The 18,382-nt window shown below is 39.9% G+C and overlaps 1 protein-coding gene across 2 annotated transcripts in view; it reads right to left on the reverse strand.

Annotated features, from left to right (window-relative positions):
- Positions 1–1,134: 1,134 nt before the first annotated feature.
- The window catches only part of LOC101161393 (cadherin-4), a 263,505-nt gene continuing 246,257 nt past the window's right edge, over positions 1,135–18,382 (reverse strand). The window contains exons 11-17 of one of the 2 annotated variants that reach the window (XM_020703448.2): positions 18,047–18,300; positions 12,089–12,240; positions 6,329–6,565; positions 5,384–5,617; positions 5,168–5,307; positions 3,083–3,247; positions 1,135–2,559 (exon numbers count right to left, since the gene is read on the reverse strand). In XM_020703448.2, the coding sequence (XP_020559107.1) occupies positions 2,353–2,559; positions 3,083–3,247; positions 5,168–5,307; positions 5,384–5,617; positions 6,329–6,565; positions 12,089–12,240; positions 18,047–18,300 (1,389 nt within the window). In that variant the 3' untranslated portion in view covers positions 1,135–2,352. The remainder of the gene's footprint in view (positions 2,560–3,082; positions 3,248–5,167; positions 5,308–5,383; positions 5,618–6,328; positions 6,566–12,088; positions 12,241–18,046; positions 18,301–18,382) is intronic. The other variant, XM_004069077.4, reaches the window with a different exon arrangement.

Consider the following 18,382-nt stretch of genomic DNA (forward strand, 5'->3'; position numbering starts at 1 on the left):
CAGCTCTAAAGGTTAACTCCGCTTTATTACTGGATGTTCTCATTAGTAGGATACTCAGAGAATCAAAGCAGTTCTCATAAGCGGGTGTTTTATCCCCCCCACCGCCACCTCTACCTGCCTCCCTTGACCTTTTCATCTAATTTCTGGCCACAGTGGACAACACAGTGTCAATTTGTTCCCATCTGTTTCGGCGTTTTCTTCTAACTGCTCCTTAAATGTTATGCATGCTTCCTGCTGAGCTTCATTCTTACAACTCGCCCCCTCCCTACGCCCCCATCCTGCTAATCACCTTTCCACACCACCTACCTGCAACATGCACCGCCTCATTTTTCAACCTCTCCCTGCCTGCCTCGCTGCTTTCTCTCAGGGCGTCTCATTAAAGGCGCTCTATCTAATGAGATTACGCCGTGGGGATTAATGGTGTGGCTAATTGATAGACACACAGCCGGAGAGGATTAAATCCCTCTCAGTCCCCTGTGGGCTTTTTGGACGTTTCAGCTGACTAATTGAAATCACAGCAATGGACACAAACATACTTGCTGACCTCCGCAAGCGCTCCTCATCCCCGATCCTTCACCTGCGATGGAATAAAAAGGACAAATAAAGTGTTTTATTGTAAAATGGAAAATTATGAGCACAATTCTCCAGGAGTCTACTCTGCTTCAGGACTTGTCAGAAACTCTGTCGTCCAAGATGAAGAAGGTGCAGCATCATCACAGTGATGCAAAACCAGCCTGTGATGGAAGCATCTTTGGAAACTGGCCCAGTGTGTCTAAATGCACAGAAATAGAAAGCTGATTCAAGAAAAGGAATAAAAGCAAGGCCATACCACCTAAGCTAAAACACACCCGTGGTGATGCAGAAAGTCAAGATTTTATGCTGGAATTGTTTATTTTCTAATATGGATTTAAAATAAAAACAAGGCCAGCTAACTGAATATTAGAATAACAGCAGGTACAGCTAATGGTCAAATTTAACTAGAATCTGACTGAGAAATGAGAGAAAAGGATGTTTCATAAAACAAAGAAGAACACAAACAAAAATAGGGGAAAAAGATCAGTTAAAAAAAAGAAATAAGATGCATCCATCAGGAGTGGGAGAAGCAACTTTCCTGTTATGAATGCTTCAAAAATATGTATTTTACAAGTATTTTTTATTTTTGCAGTGTCTTTATACAGAGTATATTCATATAGTTTCTGCTGACTATTTTCACATTCTCACCACAGAGTAACAAGTGCTTTGAGTAAAACATTTGGAGGAAAAAAATCATGCACCTTTTAATAGTTTTAGTTGGCCTATAAAAAAACGGGAATGTTCAAGGCGCCAGAAAGGACCTTTCTGCGGCACCTTTGCTCCAAAAGTCCCCCAAAGTTCCACTCCGTTTCACTGTCGGACTAATCGGTTCATGCCTACATAAGCTTTACACTGTGGAGAAAGCAACACAAAACCGTACAGGGCAGGCAAGCGTCTCAACGTACAGGCTCCTCCACTCAAGAGTTCAGAGGAAAGGCAAGCATTCTCCAATAAATTATAAAACCCCCACATGTATAAAAACAGCGTCGCACAATGTCAGCTCGTTGCTTTTGTGCCGACAGGTGATGTTTGTGAAAACTGAGAAGGTCCTTGAAGAGGAGGGTTTTAAAAACCCCAGAAAATCTGCTGTTGGCTTCTTTTAGGCCATAATTCGTTGGGTTATGATCACCGATAGTCTGCCCTGGATTGCGTCCTTCCGTCCTGGGACGGACTGGCTGTTGGGGTTCATGTGCACCACTGTGAGAGGAGAGAGCGACAGGCAGGGCCGATCTGAGGAGGCAGCAGGAGAACGTGTCTCCACTTTACTGCACGAATGGCAACCGATCCTGAGATAGCAGGAGTCTGATACAAAAACACACCACGAAAGGCACTTTATAAAATGACAGTGCTTCTGTTCTAAGGAAATTCAAGTTGACAGAGTTAAAGAGAAAGTCAAAGAGTGTCTTCCCAAAAACATTCCTTTCAGTGTGAGACTAAAGCAAGAGATGGTTTTGTTTTAACAATCAATCAAAGCACAAGTTTCACGATCGGCGTCTCCCGGGGGCCGCCTTGATTGTCCCCAGAGACATCCAGGTCCAGCGCGGAAAGAGAGAACATGAAAAATTCAAAACTTCACACTACAAACTCGCCACTGAAAATCATAAAGCCAGAATACAGTTGCATCGCAGCCGAGTTCATGTCTGCAGCCTGCTTGGGGGTCCCTGTCCTCACAGGTCTGCCTTCTTCATGCTCTCAGCTCCTGCCTGTAGTTTACATCCATCCAGTCTCTCCTGACCCACGCCCCAGCCCCACACACCCCCACCCCCCGCTGCTCCGCCCTCAGTCGTCGTCCCCTCCTCCGTAGAGGTCAGCCAGTTTCTTGAAGCGGGGGCCCCAGTCGTTGAGGTAGTCATAGTCCTGGTCCCCTGAGCTGGTGGAGTTGAGCGAGCTCACGGAGCCGGCGGTGGAGCCACTGCCCTCGTAGTCGAACACCAGCAGGGAGTCGTAGGGGGGAGCGGTAGGGTCGTTGTCTGCAGCCCTCAAACCCTGAAGACAAATGTGGAAAAAATAAACTCAGTTTAATCTGCTGCAGTTCAACCTAAAAAACACTTTGGGGCGCAGCAGGTCTTCTGGGAGACGCACACAGACCGGCCGTAATGTGAACACTTTCCATCATCCCTCATGGAGGGACAGCTCCACCACTTCCAACACACGGAAAGGTGCTCCTTAAAAAACCTTGCGCCGTTCACTAACAACTTAATAGATTTTTTCTCATGGGAAAAGACTCAAGGTGCAAGACTTTTTAAAAGAGCAGAAAATGTGTCTCATGCTCCTCGTCCACCCATGAGACTTTTAATGATCCTTCACAGCCTTTAAGCTGATTCAGAGGCAGAAAGTTAACTGTGCAAGGAATTTCTACCAGCAAGCTAATGGAAGGAATAAAACTCATCAATGAAATGAACTTTTAACTGCAATAAATGAATCTGAGCTGTAGAAATATGCCAGAGTGCAACACTTGACAAGAAAGAGAAACAGAAGTAAAACAACCGCCAGAAAAGCTCAAACCTACATCATTTATGAAGTCTCCTATGTCTCCTGGGTGCGGGACACTGGGTCGGACAGGGTACTGCGACTCAGCAATCACAGGCCTCTCATCCACCCTGCGCACCCCCGTTGTTTTATTGATGATGTGGTCCAGAGACTCCGGCTGCTGCAGCTGGCTCAGATCGTAGTCCTGGAGGAAGACAGCAGAGGAGGAGACTGAGTTCATCATCCTCCAACTGTTTCCAGTTTTTCCCCCGACTGAGGGAAACATCAGCTGCGTTTGGAATCAGGATCGGTTCATTATTTAAACGCAGAAAAAGCTCCAAAACTGTGTCATCTGTCAGATTATAGCTCACACAGGTTCTTCCTCCTTTCTGCATCAGCATCATCTTCTCCCCTCTCCTGTATGCAGGTGATGTGAAATGTTGACTTTGCTTACATGTATTCACATTTATTACCTGCAGCTGTTTTATGAGTAAAAAGACGTCTCTGACTCCATAGGTATGTGGGTGCCGGAAAATAACAGTGGCGGTCATCTTCAAAAAGCCCAGTTACATGTAAAAATCGACTCAAACAACAGATTTCATCCTTCCTAATGAAGTGGATTTTTGTTGTCTTTGAAATGCTGAGAAAGCAGGAACTTTGCCATTTTTTATATAAAGATGTCACGTTTTCTGTAAACAACGTTTTCTAATTTTTTTCCTGAGATTTGGACACAAAGATTTCTTTGAGAAGCATTAACAATGTGACAAATTGAGGTCATTTTTAATGTTCAGCGCAATCAAACAGTTATTTGCATCAAATTTTATTGGATTTGGTTTTTAAATTGTTTTATTTCAAGGAATCAGAACCAAAAATACTAAAGAAGATGAACCAAAGAGATACAGATCTATCAAATTTTGAATAATTAGTAATGACTTGGTTGGAAAATGAAAAAACAAAAGTTAAAGAGATATATTTCCATAAATATATATCTACTTACACATGTTAATTGATGCTACTATGATTAATCTTAACAAAAGGAAGACATTTTTGTACTAATACATAGAATACCCAACACATTAAAATCCATTAAAAACGATACATTTGTTAAAAAGAGTTTCATTATTTGTTTGAAAAGGAGTGGAGGGAAACAAACTTATAATTTACTTACTAATAAACTTATAATTACTATAATCTCACCCCTAACCTGGTTTAAAATTGTTTCATTGTTGGTGTTCCATAAACCCAGAAAATGCAGCAAAAATTGTTTTCATTAATGTTTTACCTACAGACATGGGTATTTTCAGTACTAACAACTAACTGAATAGACTGAAGAAACAGCTGTGATAGATCAGCACATTCTGCAATGAAGTAATGGGGTCACAGTTGACTCTTTGAGAAAACTAAGCCAAAAGCGGGGTGTTTGTGTTTTGGGTAGATTGTGTATTGTTGGAACGATGCTTATTTCCAATAAATATTGTAGAGTTAAAAAGCATCTTTCTTTCTTTCTTAGAGACACACTTCAATCATCTTATGAACTATTTTAAAACTGTTCCCAGTGGCCTTTTAAATATGAATTTTAGCCAAAAAAAAAAAAAAAACTGTGTTCTTTTTTTCTAAGACATATGTTCACCAGGGTGACAGGAGCTGATTAGAAATTTGCCTCTGTGTTGGTGGCAACCCCATCGCCCTTTCCATCCCCATTATAGAGTGGAGCTGAACCGGGAGCATGTGGGCCAACCAGCGTATATTCTCCATCACAAACAAGCTGTTTTCCAAACAGCATTTCTTTTGTCTGCTCCTGATTCACAAGATTTGATTAGAGATATACTGAAACTTTGAGCATAGTTTTCTTGATATATGTCCTCCATCATCAAGAAATTCCACAAGAACATGTTAGAAACACAGTTTTTATCAGAGTCGGTCTTTAAATTGTGCCATGTTTGTACAAAACATGCATTTTTGGGATGTGCAGCCGACCTGAGTGTTACGTCCATGAACCATTTCCCAGAATCCTCTCTGCTGACAGCTTATTCTACTAAGTTTGTTTTGTCTAAATGTTTTATTTCTACAAGTTGTCTCTGCAGGTGGGCAAGGTTTTTTGGGGTAACATATACTTGTACCATACCTGGTCCTCTTCTCCACCTCCCTCTTCGTCATACTTGAGGATATTATCCCTGACGTCGTCCTCAGGGTCGATCAACAGTGGCTTTGCCTGCCGCTCCTTCTCTCTGCGCTTCATCCACACCACAAACAGCAGAACCATGCCTGAAGAAAGCACAAATACCCGTGATGAAGCCACCTCTTTCAAGCAATTTGTCATCATCTGCTGTCTTATACTCACTGAGGAGGATGATAATGCAAATGAGTATTGCGATGATGGCTCCGGTGCCGAGGCCGGCGGCTGCTACGGCCCCTGTGGCACTGCAGTCGCCGTTGTGGTCACAATGGCAAACTTTGACTCTAATTACTGATCGGTTGGACAGGGGAGGGTTCCCCGAGTCAGACACTATGATGGGAATTTCATACATGCCTGCCTCTAGGTAAGAAATCCTTAGCTTTAGCTGAGCATAGTCACCTGCAGAACAAGGCGGGATGGAAATACAGAAAAGAGGAAGTGGTGTGGAAAGAGGAGGGGGAGCAGGAAAAGGGATAGGAGAGGAAATGGGAAAATTACAACACCCGCTGCAGAGAAAACACATTTACAGCTGGATATTGTGACATGAGTGAATGACATTGAATCAAAGCTTCATAAAAACAATGCAACAATCATTCAGACTCAAATGCATGTAGGGACATATCAAAGATACAAACAAAACTACAGTTTGTAACCTTCAGCATCCATCACTCAGTCAAGCTTAGACAGGAGCCCTGGTGGGAAAAGAATCCAGGTATGTGATCAGATTTGTCCTCAAGACAACCGCTGCAATACATCCATCTGGCTGGACTTGGTGACAGATCGGCAGCTCGGGGGACTGAGAGATGAATGGATCTCATTTGTCACAAACGATGGATTGTGCGTCAACCCTGGATGGCATCCGCGTTACTCGCTGTGAGCTTCGTGATACATTTTGTTAAACTTGGACTTTCCTTCATAGCTTACAGCTGTCCCTCTTCCAGAGACTAATGTTGTCAGATCCTGCTGAGGCGCTTTTGCTCCTCCTTCATGGTAAGGGTTTCATTTAAATGGGAATGCAGAAGGGTCATCTTTCACTTTTCCAATTTACATCATCTGGATGGATTTCTTAAACCTTTACCGCTTAAAATGTGATGTACAGAGTTTAATTACCGCTCAGTCTGGAAATGGTCCAGTTGCGACGGACGCTGGGAGGAAAGGAAGGCAGCTCGAAGACAAAGGGCCCCACATTGGGGTCAGTGTCTGCATCTGAAGCTGTGATGTTGATCTTGGAGTTGGGGCGTGTCCGCTCGCAGACTTGGGCTTCCCGCGGCACCAGCACTGGTGCGTTGTCGTTCACATCGATCAGGTAAATCTGGAGAGTTCCTGTGCCGCTGGCTTGAGGTGAACCTGGAGGAAACAGCAGTCAAGCAGCAGACAAAGATAAAACCATCAGAACTGGATCGAAATCCAAAATTTGACTGAACAATGTGGAGAAATACAAAGGAAGACAGTCTTTTCTAGTCACATTACCGCAGCCAAGTTTTGTGGAACTGAGAAAATGAGAAGCCGGAGAAAAGAAACAATGGAGATGAAAAGGCTTTGTTTACAGAGAGGCTGCAAATGCAGGGACAAAACCAGACACACTTTCAGTACAAACAAAGAAACTGAAAGAAAGAGAAGACACACAAAGATTTATGCTTTCTGCACCCAGCAAAAACCCCAACACCAACCTTTCAATGCAGCCTCATCTGCACTTTTCCTGTTTAATTTTGTTTCACCAGCTGGGAAGAGCGTAACTAACCTCTGGTTATACTTTTGTGTCTAATTAACAGCACTAAGAGTCTTTTTTTAACAAACTGAATATGCTTCTTTTTCTTTCATTATTGCTGTTTTTACTATCCACAGGGTAGTAAATACAAGTTTTTGGACTATTTCTAGTTGGTATGTTGAGACAAAAAAAGAACACACACGTGCACGCCAAGGAAGGCAGCAGGTGTTGCACCACAAACACAATGAAAATGAAGGCTGGTGCTGTTTGTCATGGGTTCTAACTGGTGCAACGTCAAGGTGGAAATATAAACTGTAATGGAAATTACTCCAAAACCTGTTAAAGTAGATTAGAGTGTGCAGTCGAGAACTGACAGCTTGTCAGATGACATCTATAAGCAACACAGGTCAATATGAATAAGTGTTCTAGGTGTTCAGCAGGAACAGATTTCAAACTAACAAACAAATACTTAATTACATGAATAGTTGAAGAGACCCATGTTTCACTTGTATTATATTTTGTCTTGCAAGAAAAATAATTTTATCAAGACAGTTAATAGCAAAAATACACCTAGTCTAACACACACAGGGGTCTGCAGCCTTTAACACTTAAATAGTCATTCGGAGTGATTTTTCTCAATGATCACAATAGGAGCAAATAATTTTTATTTCACCCTTTAGCACATTAGAATACCTATTGTATACATATTATTGTTACTAGTATGATAAATATAAAGTAACTATTGTTTTTTTTAGCATAAATAAAGCAATCATAAAGAGAAAATTTGATTTTTTATCATATTTTAGCGTTACTTCGGTAAACTGTGAAGCTGAACAACTTGATGGATTTTTGGAGTAAGGAACCTTGTGGAGTGATACTGTATGTTGAACGAGTGGAAAATAGTTTGTGTTACTTTCCTTTTTTATTTTTTTTATTTGCTACTTTTTACTTAACAGTGACTAATTAAAACTAAACTTTGGTGGAAGAAACTGCTCATAGTAAAAGCTCCAGTCAGTAACTCAAAGATGATGCTAAAACACCAAATACTTTTAGATAAAGCCAAGAGTGAATTTTTGAGAGATTTTTGGTATACATTATTATATTTTTATTGTTCATGAACACATTTCAGTAAACAGAATTTTTATTTGACAACTTATTTACCTTAAAAGAACGCCATTTATGATGTTTACACAGACATGTTGCTACAGTATTTTACAGATTACTTCAGTAACTAACCTCATTGTGATGCTACATTACAGCACAACCAGTCTCAAATCCAGCCTTTAATACAGTCAATGCAGTTTACTCTGCACACTCAATCTGTTTTTTATTACTGCTTTCGGTGTAAAGTGTTATCTTTCTGCCTCTTCCTTATACAGTGACCTTGACCTCTGAGAAAGTGCATCTTGTTAAATGAAATGTATCATTATTATAATAACAGATGAAGAAAGTAAAAGTAAACGGTGTTGAACAAACACTGATCCATCGCAGCCTTGATGTTTAGTTGACAGCTCTCTGCACACAGACTGTCAGACAGCTGATCTCAGTTACTGATGCGGTGCAGAGCCCAAAGAGTTTGCCGCAGCAGCTCATCAGTCTTGTTTTCAACTTTTTTTTTTCTTTCTCTTGCAAACAGTAACTTGGAGCATCCAGTATGTAAAGGTCTGTTGCTTCAGGTCCCAAGGCTCATCGACCGCCTTGTCGGTTATGATTGGCTGGCTGTTTTGTTGCTTCTTACGCATCACTTGAGTGGAATAACTGAAGAGAATTTCAATCAAAGTAGGATATATCCCCTTGTCGACAGCGATCTCCAGAATCAATAGGCAGTCTACACTTTGAGCTTGTGTTTTGTGCGTCAGGATAGGCCATCCTTCTTTTATCAGTGGAGTAAAAGCAGCCCCTTCTGTTATTCTCTGAGCAGTATCTCCTTGGAAGTTTAGTTTTTTGTGAAGTAAGATATAGAAACTTAGTTTCTTTATCCGTCACAGACGAGGTCCTGCAGTTTTTATATAGGAGGCAAAGAACATTTCCATGATTCAGTTTTATCCGATGAAAAAGCTTATCTATCAGTCAGAGAAAGGAGCTGAATGTTTACAATGACTTCAAGGTTTTCTTTGGAGTGTAACTTGCATGAGATTAACCAAAAAAGGCAAATTGACAACAAATTAAATGTACATGTTCATTCCATTATTTATGTGTGTGGCATGGCTTCCTGCAGTATGGACTACTTCGTGATGCTTTGAGAGGCTGTTGCTGCTGCTGTGTTCAGATGCTGTTTAGCCATTTCTGCTTTAGTCTTTGTTAAAAGCAGTCTTTGTTTGGTTGGGATGAAGTATTCTGATAGTCAGTTTCTAAAGCATTTTACACTTTATTATCTTCATAAAAATTCTGGGTTTCATCTGCAGTCTGCTCTGAGGCTCTGTCTGTCTGTACTGTCACTCAGCATTGCTGCATTCGACTGACTCAGATCCACATAAAAACCCCAGGAATCGTGCTTCTGTCATATCTTCACTGCAACACAACATCAGTGTGTTAGATACACGATTCTGTAGGAGACTTTATTTATAATTCAACATTTTTATATGCATAATGCAGATGTTTAGAATCCAATCATTTTTTATTTAAATGATATTCCATCTCCAGGTTCAAGAATGAGTAACGCCCATTGTCCAATTAAACTCTAAAGTTTCCAAAACGTGTTGAAGTGTAAAACCTATTACCACATTCTGAAACAGCTGTGACTGTGTAATCGTCTGTTCTCTAGTTGCTGCAATGACTTACAGCATTTCTCCTGCCCTCTAACAGATGTTGACAGGATTTTGACTTGGTCCGACTCCATCTTGTTTTCTCCTTATTGCAGTCATAAACATATCCACAAACAGATGCTTTGTTAAGTTGGTGTGCTTCCTACCTCTCTGTGCAGCGGTTACTAATCTTATTGTCTTACAGCAGATGTTCCAGTGTTTTATGTTTACCTCTTCCTTATCCTCTCAGACTAAAATCAGTCAGAGTTATTCTTTCCACTGCAGCTCTTTGTTCGATTTGATGTGTTCTTTCTTTGTGTAGCACCTTAAGACAGCCCTACAGGTGAATTGGTGCTTTATTAAAATACTGAATTGAACAGACTAAACATAAATGAAAACTGTTGCATCTTTTTAACATGTTTGACATTCCAGTGAAATCAGAACAACAACGTTGTGATGTGAGTTTTTTTCAGACAACCTAGTAAATTTCAAACCTTGACTGTATAGTTTAAATCACATTTTTACAGCCGTGTTTGGTCTAGATCAGTTATGGGTCACTTTGTTTGAGAGGTGGAAAGCTAACTCTGCTGCTGCTCTAACAAGCAAACCAAGGTCTGCTGGAAGCTGCTCAATACGGCAGGTGAACCTGAATTTAAAATAAAAAACACACGGTAAGTGATGTGAGCAATGTGTATTTAGGGAGATATGCAGTGATGTCTTGCTTTAATATGGTTCACCTTTCTCTATTTGTGTGTAATTGTGCATTGTGCATGTTTTTTATTTCTAGACAATTGTCAATCACTCTACTCTGTGCTATGGACAGTTTCTTTTACAGAACAGAATGTGTTCATCTTGCAAAATTTACATAAATCCTTGATGGCTAGGAGATCTTTTTTGTCATTCTATAATACTGGACAAATATACATATACATATACATATATATATATATATATATATATATATATATATATATATATATATATATATATATAATACATTTTATAAAGGTTTGACCTTTCTTCTTCTTCCACTTTCGGCTTCTCCCATCAGGGGTCGCCACAGCGAACGAGTCGCATGGTAGATTTGGCAATGTTTTACGCCGGATGCCCTTCCTGACGCAACCTTCTCAAACCGGGCTTGGAACCGGCAGAGGTAGAGAAGGGAACAGGGAGCAGCCCGGAGTCGAACCCTGGTTTCACGGACGGAAGGCGCCGCAAACCAGCACGAGCTAAACCGGCCCCTGCACGAGCTAAACCGGCCCCCGGGGCAAGGTTTGACCTTTGAGAGTCTAAACAAAACAGAAAAGTGTGAAAATGTGAAAGTATGTATGAGAAAAGTGTATAAAGTGTGTATTGAGGAGATTTATAATCCTTAAATCTAGGTTGACCGACATGTTTTGTTTTTCCAACACATTCTCACCCCAAATCATCATTTATGAATGCTTGGGCAGGTTATCCCTCTCCACGCCACATATTGACACTTTGGGTGAGCCTGACTCGTCGGTTTTTGACGTGCTGCCTGCTCCGATTAGATTAAGTTTCATAGATTCTGACTTCTGCCTTAACAATAACAATAATACTATGAAACTGCCTTTAAGAAAAGCTGTAGGCATTTTTTTTTACAAGTCTGCAGTTTATAATTATTCACATACACAAACAAAGCAACTCTCTGTCCTGCTCAGAACTTTACCTAACCAGTTCTCCCCAATTTTGCTTTTCCTTCAATGCACATTGATGGAGTCTTTTCTTAAATGATTTAAAGCTGGCTGTGTCGTATTCTGTTCAGATTTTGAAGCCACCAGAGGAAAATTTGTGATGTTCAGCTTTTTATTTGAAACAGACATAATGAGATTTTGTGGCTTCGTTCCAATCTTTAGAAGCCACTGCTGAATCTGTGCAGCCACCGCACACAGAGAGACAGATTCTGTGTAATAATCTGCTTTTAATCTGTGTCTCTACAAATCAAAATGTTTCTTTCCTGAATATCACAGAGACAAAGGAGCCATTTAATTAAGCTGTGATCTCTAATGATTGTAGGTTTGTTTATAGCTCTTTTTTGAGATGCAGTTCCTTGATTTTGACACAGTTACGATAAAAAGGAAGGGAAAAAAATCAGTTTCGAAGGACACAGACAAACCAGAGTCCATATGGCAGCATGTAACCAAAATGATGCTTGAAGCTAAACTTAGTAGTTTGAACTGATTAAATGTTAAAGGATCAACATTCAACTTGTTAGAAACTGAATGTCACAGAAAAATATCTGATGTTACTTGATGTTTCTTTGGCAAAAGCACCGGGGGGGCATTTTCTTTTCAAGCGTGTCTGTAACAAAACTTCTTTGGTGGTGCAGACTTCTCACTCTGCCACAGCAGCCGTTTTTCTCGGATCATCACAACATACACAACCATCCTGACTTACCGGACTTACCATTGTCGTACGCCAGGAACGTGGCCTCATACATGTTGTTTCTCACATACATGGACTCTCTGTCCAGCAGCGCCATGGTGGTGATCTGACCGTTGGTTCTGTTTATTCTCAGCCAGTTAGCCGGATCGGATAATTTAGCATACCTGCACACAAAAACACACGCAGAGGCCGATTTTAGACGGTATTTCCAGATTATCATTGAATCCAACTGAAGAGTCAAAAAATTGTCATAGGTTGGAAATGTAATCCATGAAATGTTTGTAAAAAGAAATTGTTAAACTATGAATAGAACGAATGCTTTGATGTTTTTAAATACATTCAAACATGCAACATTGATGGAAAAAAAGTCCAACTTTGTACATGTTAACATTATTTTAAAACTATTGGTTCAAGATACAAGTTGCCACAGCTTCATGGTTACATTAAAGTTTAACGTTTGATAGTCATTTGTATTTATGATGTCATGACAAATCACTGGAAAGAAGTGTAAGGACCTCTAAATAACTTTAAACAAAACTGATGTAACATTATTTTCTGAAAAACAAAAATATGAACCAAGTTATAATTATTATTATTTAGTATTATTTAGTTTTTGTACATTTCTAGATCTGCGTAAAATCCTTAAACCTCTTCAAAGTCCCTCTCTGATCATCTTTTGGTTGATTGTAAAAGGGTTCCCAGTAGATATTGTAATATGATGATGGCTTATAAAGCCAGAGTAAAAAAACCTGTTTGGATTTCTAGGACATAGTTTCTGCAGGGCTGCAGGAGTTCATTAGAAATTTGCCTCCGAGTTGTGAGTGGAACTGTTGGCGCACCCCTCCCCACTTCCCATCATCCATCTCTTTACACTCTCTCCAGCTTACAGCCCCTCACAACCACAACTATAACATTAGTGGTGCAACAAAAATGGCGAGCAATACTGGAGCTATCCAACTTTAAGCCTGATGTCAAGTTGAACGAGGAAAACAAAGACATTGTGGACATCTGAAACTGGATGCATCACAATGGAGCAGAGCAGGTAGCTTGTACCCTGTCCAACGTTTTTTCTTTGCCACAACTACGCTTTTTTTCAAACAGCCTTTTTTCATGTGCTCCTGATTCACAACAATTAGATTAAATAATTACTCTGAAATTCAGTTCTGAGCTTAATTTACTTTATATATGTCCTCCATCATGAGAAAAATATCACAAGAACATGCTAAAAACACCGTTTTCATCTGAGTTGCTCTTTAAAGTTTTCCTTTCCCCTTCTAACAAAGTGGACTTCAGCATCTTTTTGAGCAAAAAAGAAGTGTAATACAAAGTTTTACCTTTACATGTGACTATAAAATTATAAAGTTTGAACATGTAAATGTACAGAAACGCCCGAAACGTGTGCAGGTTTCCCATCACAGCACTTTGAGCCCACTCTTACATAAAAAAACAACTCTCTAAATCTTTTACTCATTGATCCAAAGCGCTCATTACCAGGTTGAATGCTCATTACCATAATAAGCAGCAGCAGCTAAGCACCTCTGAAATAATAAAGCAACACGGAGAGCAGAACATATGTTCACCCGGCGTATGACAGCAGCAGCTCATTAGCATTAAGAGTGATGTGTAGTCTGTGTGTGGAGCAGCCAAGCAGCACTCCTTAAAACTTCAGCGCTCTTTGTTCCCACACACCAACTGTCACTGCGGTTACTCGCCGAACCTTCACCAAGCTTCACATCTTCAGCAAACGTCTTCAGATGAGAAGTACTGACCAAGTGGCGAGAGTGTCAGATCCAACAGTGGTTTAGGAGAAATCTTGCTGGAGGGTCAGACTGTCAAAATAATAACAGGAGATGGACCCAGAGACCCGAGAAGGAAGAGGGAGGCTTCCGCTGTGTTCCTTAGTAAACGAGGTTAGCAGAACATGACGAAGGATAGATCGGCTCTAATTAGAGGAATGAAAAAGAGACCGACAGCAGCAGCCAGAGGTTCAAATACATTCAAAAAACCCCTTTCACCTCCAGATAGAAACATCTTTTCGAGGATCCATTATCCACAACATGACAGCAAACAGCTGCATTGAACACACCAGGTTGGAGACACAATGTCATTCATTATTTGTTACAGCTCTCATGAAAGTAAACAAAAGTCGACGATAATGACAAGCTTTCAATTTGAAGGTTTAAATGAATGAAAATGGTCCTTACCAGGTCTCTTAACTGAGTCAACTCAAGCTCAAACAATCTGTTATAACATCTCAAACTGTCACCTGTTGTCTTAACACTGTCTGAGTCAAAGATGCAGAAGCCTTATGTCTAAACAAAAACACAAGAAGCTAGCAGAAGCATATTTTCAGTTCGTTTTCAGATATTCTGTTGCAGAAGTACTAGTGGAACTGGGATCATATTTTGGGTAAAACTTCAGTCACTGACCTCAAATTTCTTTAAAATGAACTTAATCTAGTCATTCATAGATCTTGCCACCTAAAAAGGTTCCGTGATTGGAAACAAGCCTAATTAATGACACTTCTATAGAGTAAAATCAGCTCAAAGTGAAATTTGAAAGATAGACAAATTTGTTAATTTGAAGAAAACATGGCAAACTTTTGGCAGAGCATTATCATCACTATACGTCACACCAGAGAGGGGAGGACAAAGGCTGCACCAAAAGCAGACGGTGTTTTTTGGAGCGCAAATTACATCCCAATAACCTCTATCGCCTGATGTCAATCATGTACCATTAGCCAATGGGCAAAAAGCCCCACATCTAGGTAAAAATTAGGCCAAGCAACAAAAGCGAAGGCTTAAAGTAAATCTTTAAATTGAGGACTAAAAGTAAAGCGAATTAAAAAATAACAGTTGAAAATACAAAATAGCAGCTTTTCAATAAACATTATTCTTTATTTGGTAACAGCTTTTGATTAATAGTTATATTTTTTTTAAGCTTTGAATTGAACTTTTTTTCAGTTTTCAATATTTATTTGAAGTTTAATATTTATACAGTATATTTTTCAAATTTAAAATGGTATTTTTCCAGTTTTTTATATTTCATTAAAGTTTACAATGTGTACTTTTAGTTTGTAACTGTTTTTACATTTGTAATATTTTCTTTTACATTTATTCACTTTGATCTGATCCTTATTTGACCCCATACACTTTCAACACAATGCTTGATCATTGCTATAAAAGGTGATTTTTGATTTTGTGGAAAAAATAGAAACTTAAAAAGCCTCCTAAAATTTGTTTAACTGTGGAAGTGGCTTTTTTTACACACTTGCAGCATTTTGGCCAATTTTTGTTGGAAAAAAAAATGAAGGTCACAGTTTAATGCTTTGACTGTATTCACTTAATTTAAGGCTGAAGGGGAGAGCAGATAACTTTTTATTAAGTCTTGAAACCTTTAGAGTTGAACGATGACTTGCCTTCTTCAAACGACTACAATCTGCAGTGAAAGGGCTTGTCATGGTGTTTTATTAAAGGTCGGATGTTTCCCAGCAGGTGAGATTTTAGTGTTTGGCGGCATGCGTGGCGCTCGTTTCCTTTCTCGTTTCAACAAGATGTCACCCCCTGTTGTACTTATCAGCACGCAGCAGAGCAGGATGTCTCATTTCATATCTGAAGATTTGCCGTTTTCCCACATTAAAAACCAAGCCTCACCTCTAATTTTAGTTAGACATCAATTTGAGGTTAATTTATCTTTGAAACATGTCACCAAACTTTAGTTTGGGACAGCAAATAGCTCTGCTGCTAAAATGTGCATCCTTGATCTCTCAGCCAAGCCTAAACTTAGACCTTTATCAGTGAGTGCCGACCAGCACAAGCTCACCTCAAACACATATCGACTTTCTAGCATTTAAATCTCACCAAACAGTGAAATGAGCTGGCAAACAGGCCTGGCCTCGCAATATCTTGTTTTCTTTTCCCTCCACAGAGAGAGGAAAAAGCCAAGAAATTCAAAAACATTAAAAAGCTCAAGCTGGCTCATCTCCCATCCAACGCTCACGCACAGGGCTTTCAGTCATGCTCTGCGGGTCCTCGCCGTGTGCATCAAGCACTCCGCGTTTGTGCATTTGTGTGTCTTTTGTGTGAATATTGTGTGAGGAATCCAACAAGGTTGCCTGAAGGGAATAGAGAAGAAGAGACTGGGCTGCTGTGAGCTGAGCGTCTGCTGGCAAGCTGCTTTGGAGAAGACAGCAGCTCTGAGCGCCCATCAATAAAAGACACACAAACTGGCGGGGAAGAAAGCCAGAGGGTCAGCGGTAACAGCAGGGAGGAGGGAAGGAGGAGCACAGCAGAACATACGCACTCGGCCCACCTGGTTTGCATCTTTTCAGAAGAAGCCTGAAATGTAGGCTCCACTCACACGTCTGCATCTGCCGTCACCGTCCCTACGTTGAATTTGCAAACATTTTCTCAATTAAAGTGGCTTCTTCAGGAAAGTCTTTCTGACTTGTTGAGAGTGGAATTCAAGTGATGCGGTGCTGGTTGATGCTGGTGGGTCGGTTTGATGCTCTGATGGCACCTTGCCAGCTGGGAAGGAGCTGATCAATGAGGAAGACTGGGATCCAGATACACCCAGAGGGCAGACATACTTATCACACAATGACCTCCTAATGCCAGTCGCATGGCAACGAGGGGAAAACTTGGGTGAAGGATCAAATAATTATCATAAAAAAGCTATAAACCAAAGATACTTCACTGTCTGTGTCAATACCTGCATGTATGCATTCAGATTTACACTTTGTTATAACAGTTGTTATAGTTTAATAACTAAATGAAAGGAAGAACAGCTAGTAGTCAGTTATTTATTATTCGTATCCTCCTTTAACGTTTTTTTTCTATTTACATTATCAGAATACAGTTTCTGAGATTTTAACCATTTAGTTATCCGGATGTTTAGCAAAATAAAGTCCCACTCGGATCATCTTTTGATCAATTAAAAGTGTTCCCAGTGGTCTTTAATTATAAATATACTCACTATATATTTGTATTCTAGTGAAGTTTTGTATGTTTTTGCGACTTTAGCAAAATTAAGGTCTTTTTCACATTTCACTTGATAGAAAAAGTCTTTCAGCTTGATCAAGATTTAAAAAAAAAACAAAAAAAAGTTCTTTGCATTTTTTCTAGTTTTTTTGAAACACTTTTTCTGCCTCTTTGAAAATAGTTTTTAATTTCTAAAAATGTTCAAACACTCTCATGAATTCTTTTTCTGATTTTATTGAAAGTCAATGGAACAGTTGCAATAGCTGTACCTATACAGTTTCATTGAAATGTCTTTTATTTCACAACTACTGAGATAAAATCTCCACCAGCTTCAAACTGGAGTCAGCATACTAGACTGGATCTTCCATTCTGCTTTTGCATCTTTTTATGGTTTCTGAGCTGTAAAATGTCAAGTTTTGTTATGGCTTTCTTTGCCAAGACTATTAAGTTATGTCGATTTGTGTTTTAAACTTGTGGCCAGATATTTCCACTCTCGGTAAATGGTAAATTATGCATCAGTCATACTTGTATGGCACTTTTCTACTCTGATTCAAACCAAGCTGTTTTACTCTGACAAATATTTTAGCAATGACCTTTGAATTTAGACTTTATAAGCAATATTCAGGTTAATAGTAGATAATAGCCAAATCATTTCAGTTTTCATTCAGCTTGTCTAATAAAGTGAACCTTCATCACTGGAAAGTGTTGAGATTATTTAGCTAATATGAGTATTCCTTGTTAGTTTAGCTAATTCAGCATTTTGCTTTTATATCACAGTGGCAAGACAAGTGCCATGTACAGCAATCAGCCGTATTTGGTACAGAAAATGCAATTCAATTCAATGTATCTATTCATAAAGCCCTCTTTCACAACTGAGGTTGTCACAAGGGGCTATTATTTGCACGGGTACTTTTAATTCTAACTCTTTCATAAAATGCAAATTTTCTAATTTCAGTAATTTCAATGGGGATTCCAAACAGCTGCTGTATACCTGACAATCTGGTGGATGAAGTGATCCGGGTCTTGAGCAGCAAAAACGGTAAGAGTGGTTCCTGCCGGCACTCCTTCCTCAAATCGGATAATCTTAGGATTCACAGGGAAGACAGGTGGCTCGTTCACATCCTGAACAGAGATGGTGACTCCTGCTGTGGACTGAAGCGAGGACTGGATCCCACTGGCAAGGTGGGCCTGGTTGGACACCACCACAGTCAGCATAAAAGCTCGGTTCATTTCAAAATCCACTGGCTGTGGGAGAACCATGTGGGAGAGGAAGTGATATGCAGGGAGAAAAGAGGATTACAGGAGAACAGGTGGTGCTCAAAGAAGG

Source organism: Oryzias latipes, chromosome 5 (genome assembly GCF_002234675.1).
Source record: "Oryzias latipes chromosome 5, ASM223467v1".
NCBI classification, from domain to species: domain Eukaryota; kingdom Metazoa; phylum Chordata; class Actinopteri; order Beloniformes; family Adrianichthyidae; genus Oryzias; species Oryzias latipes.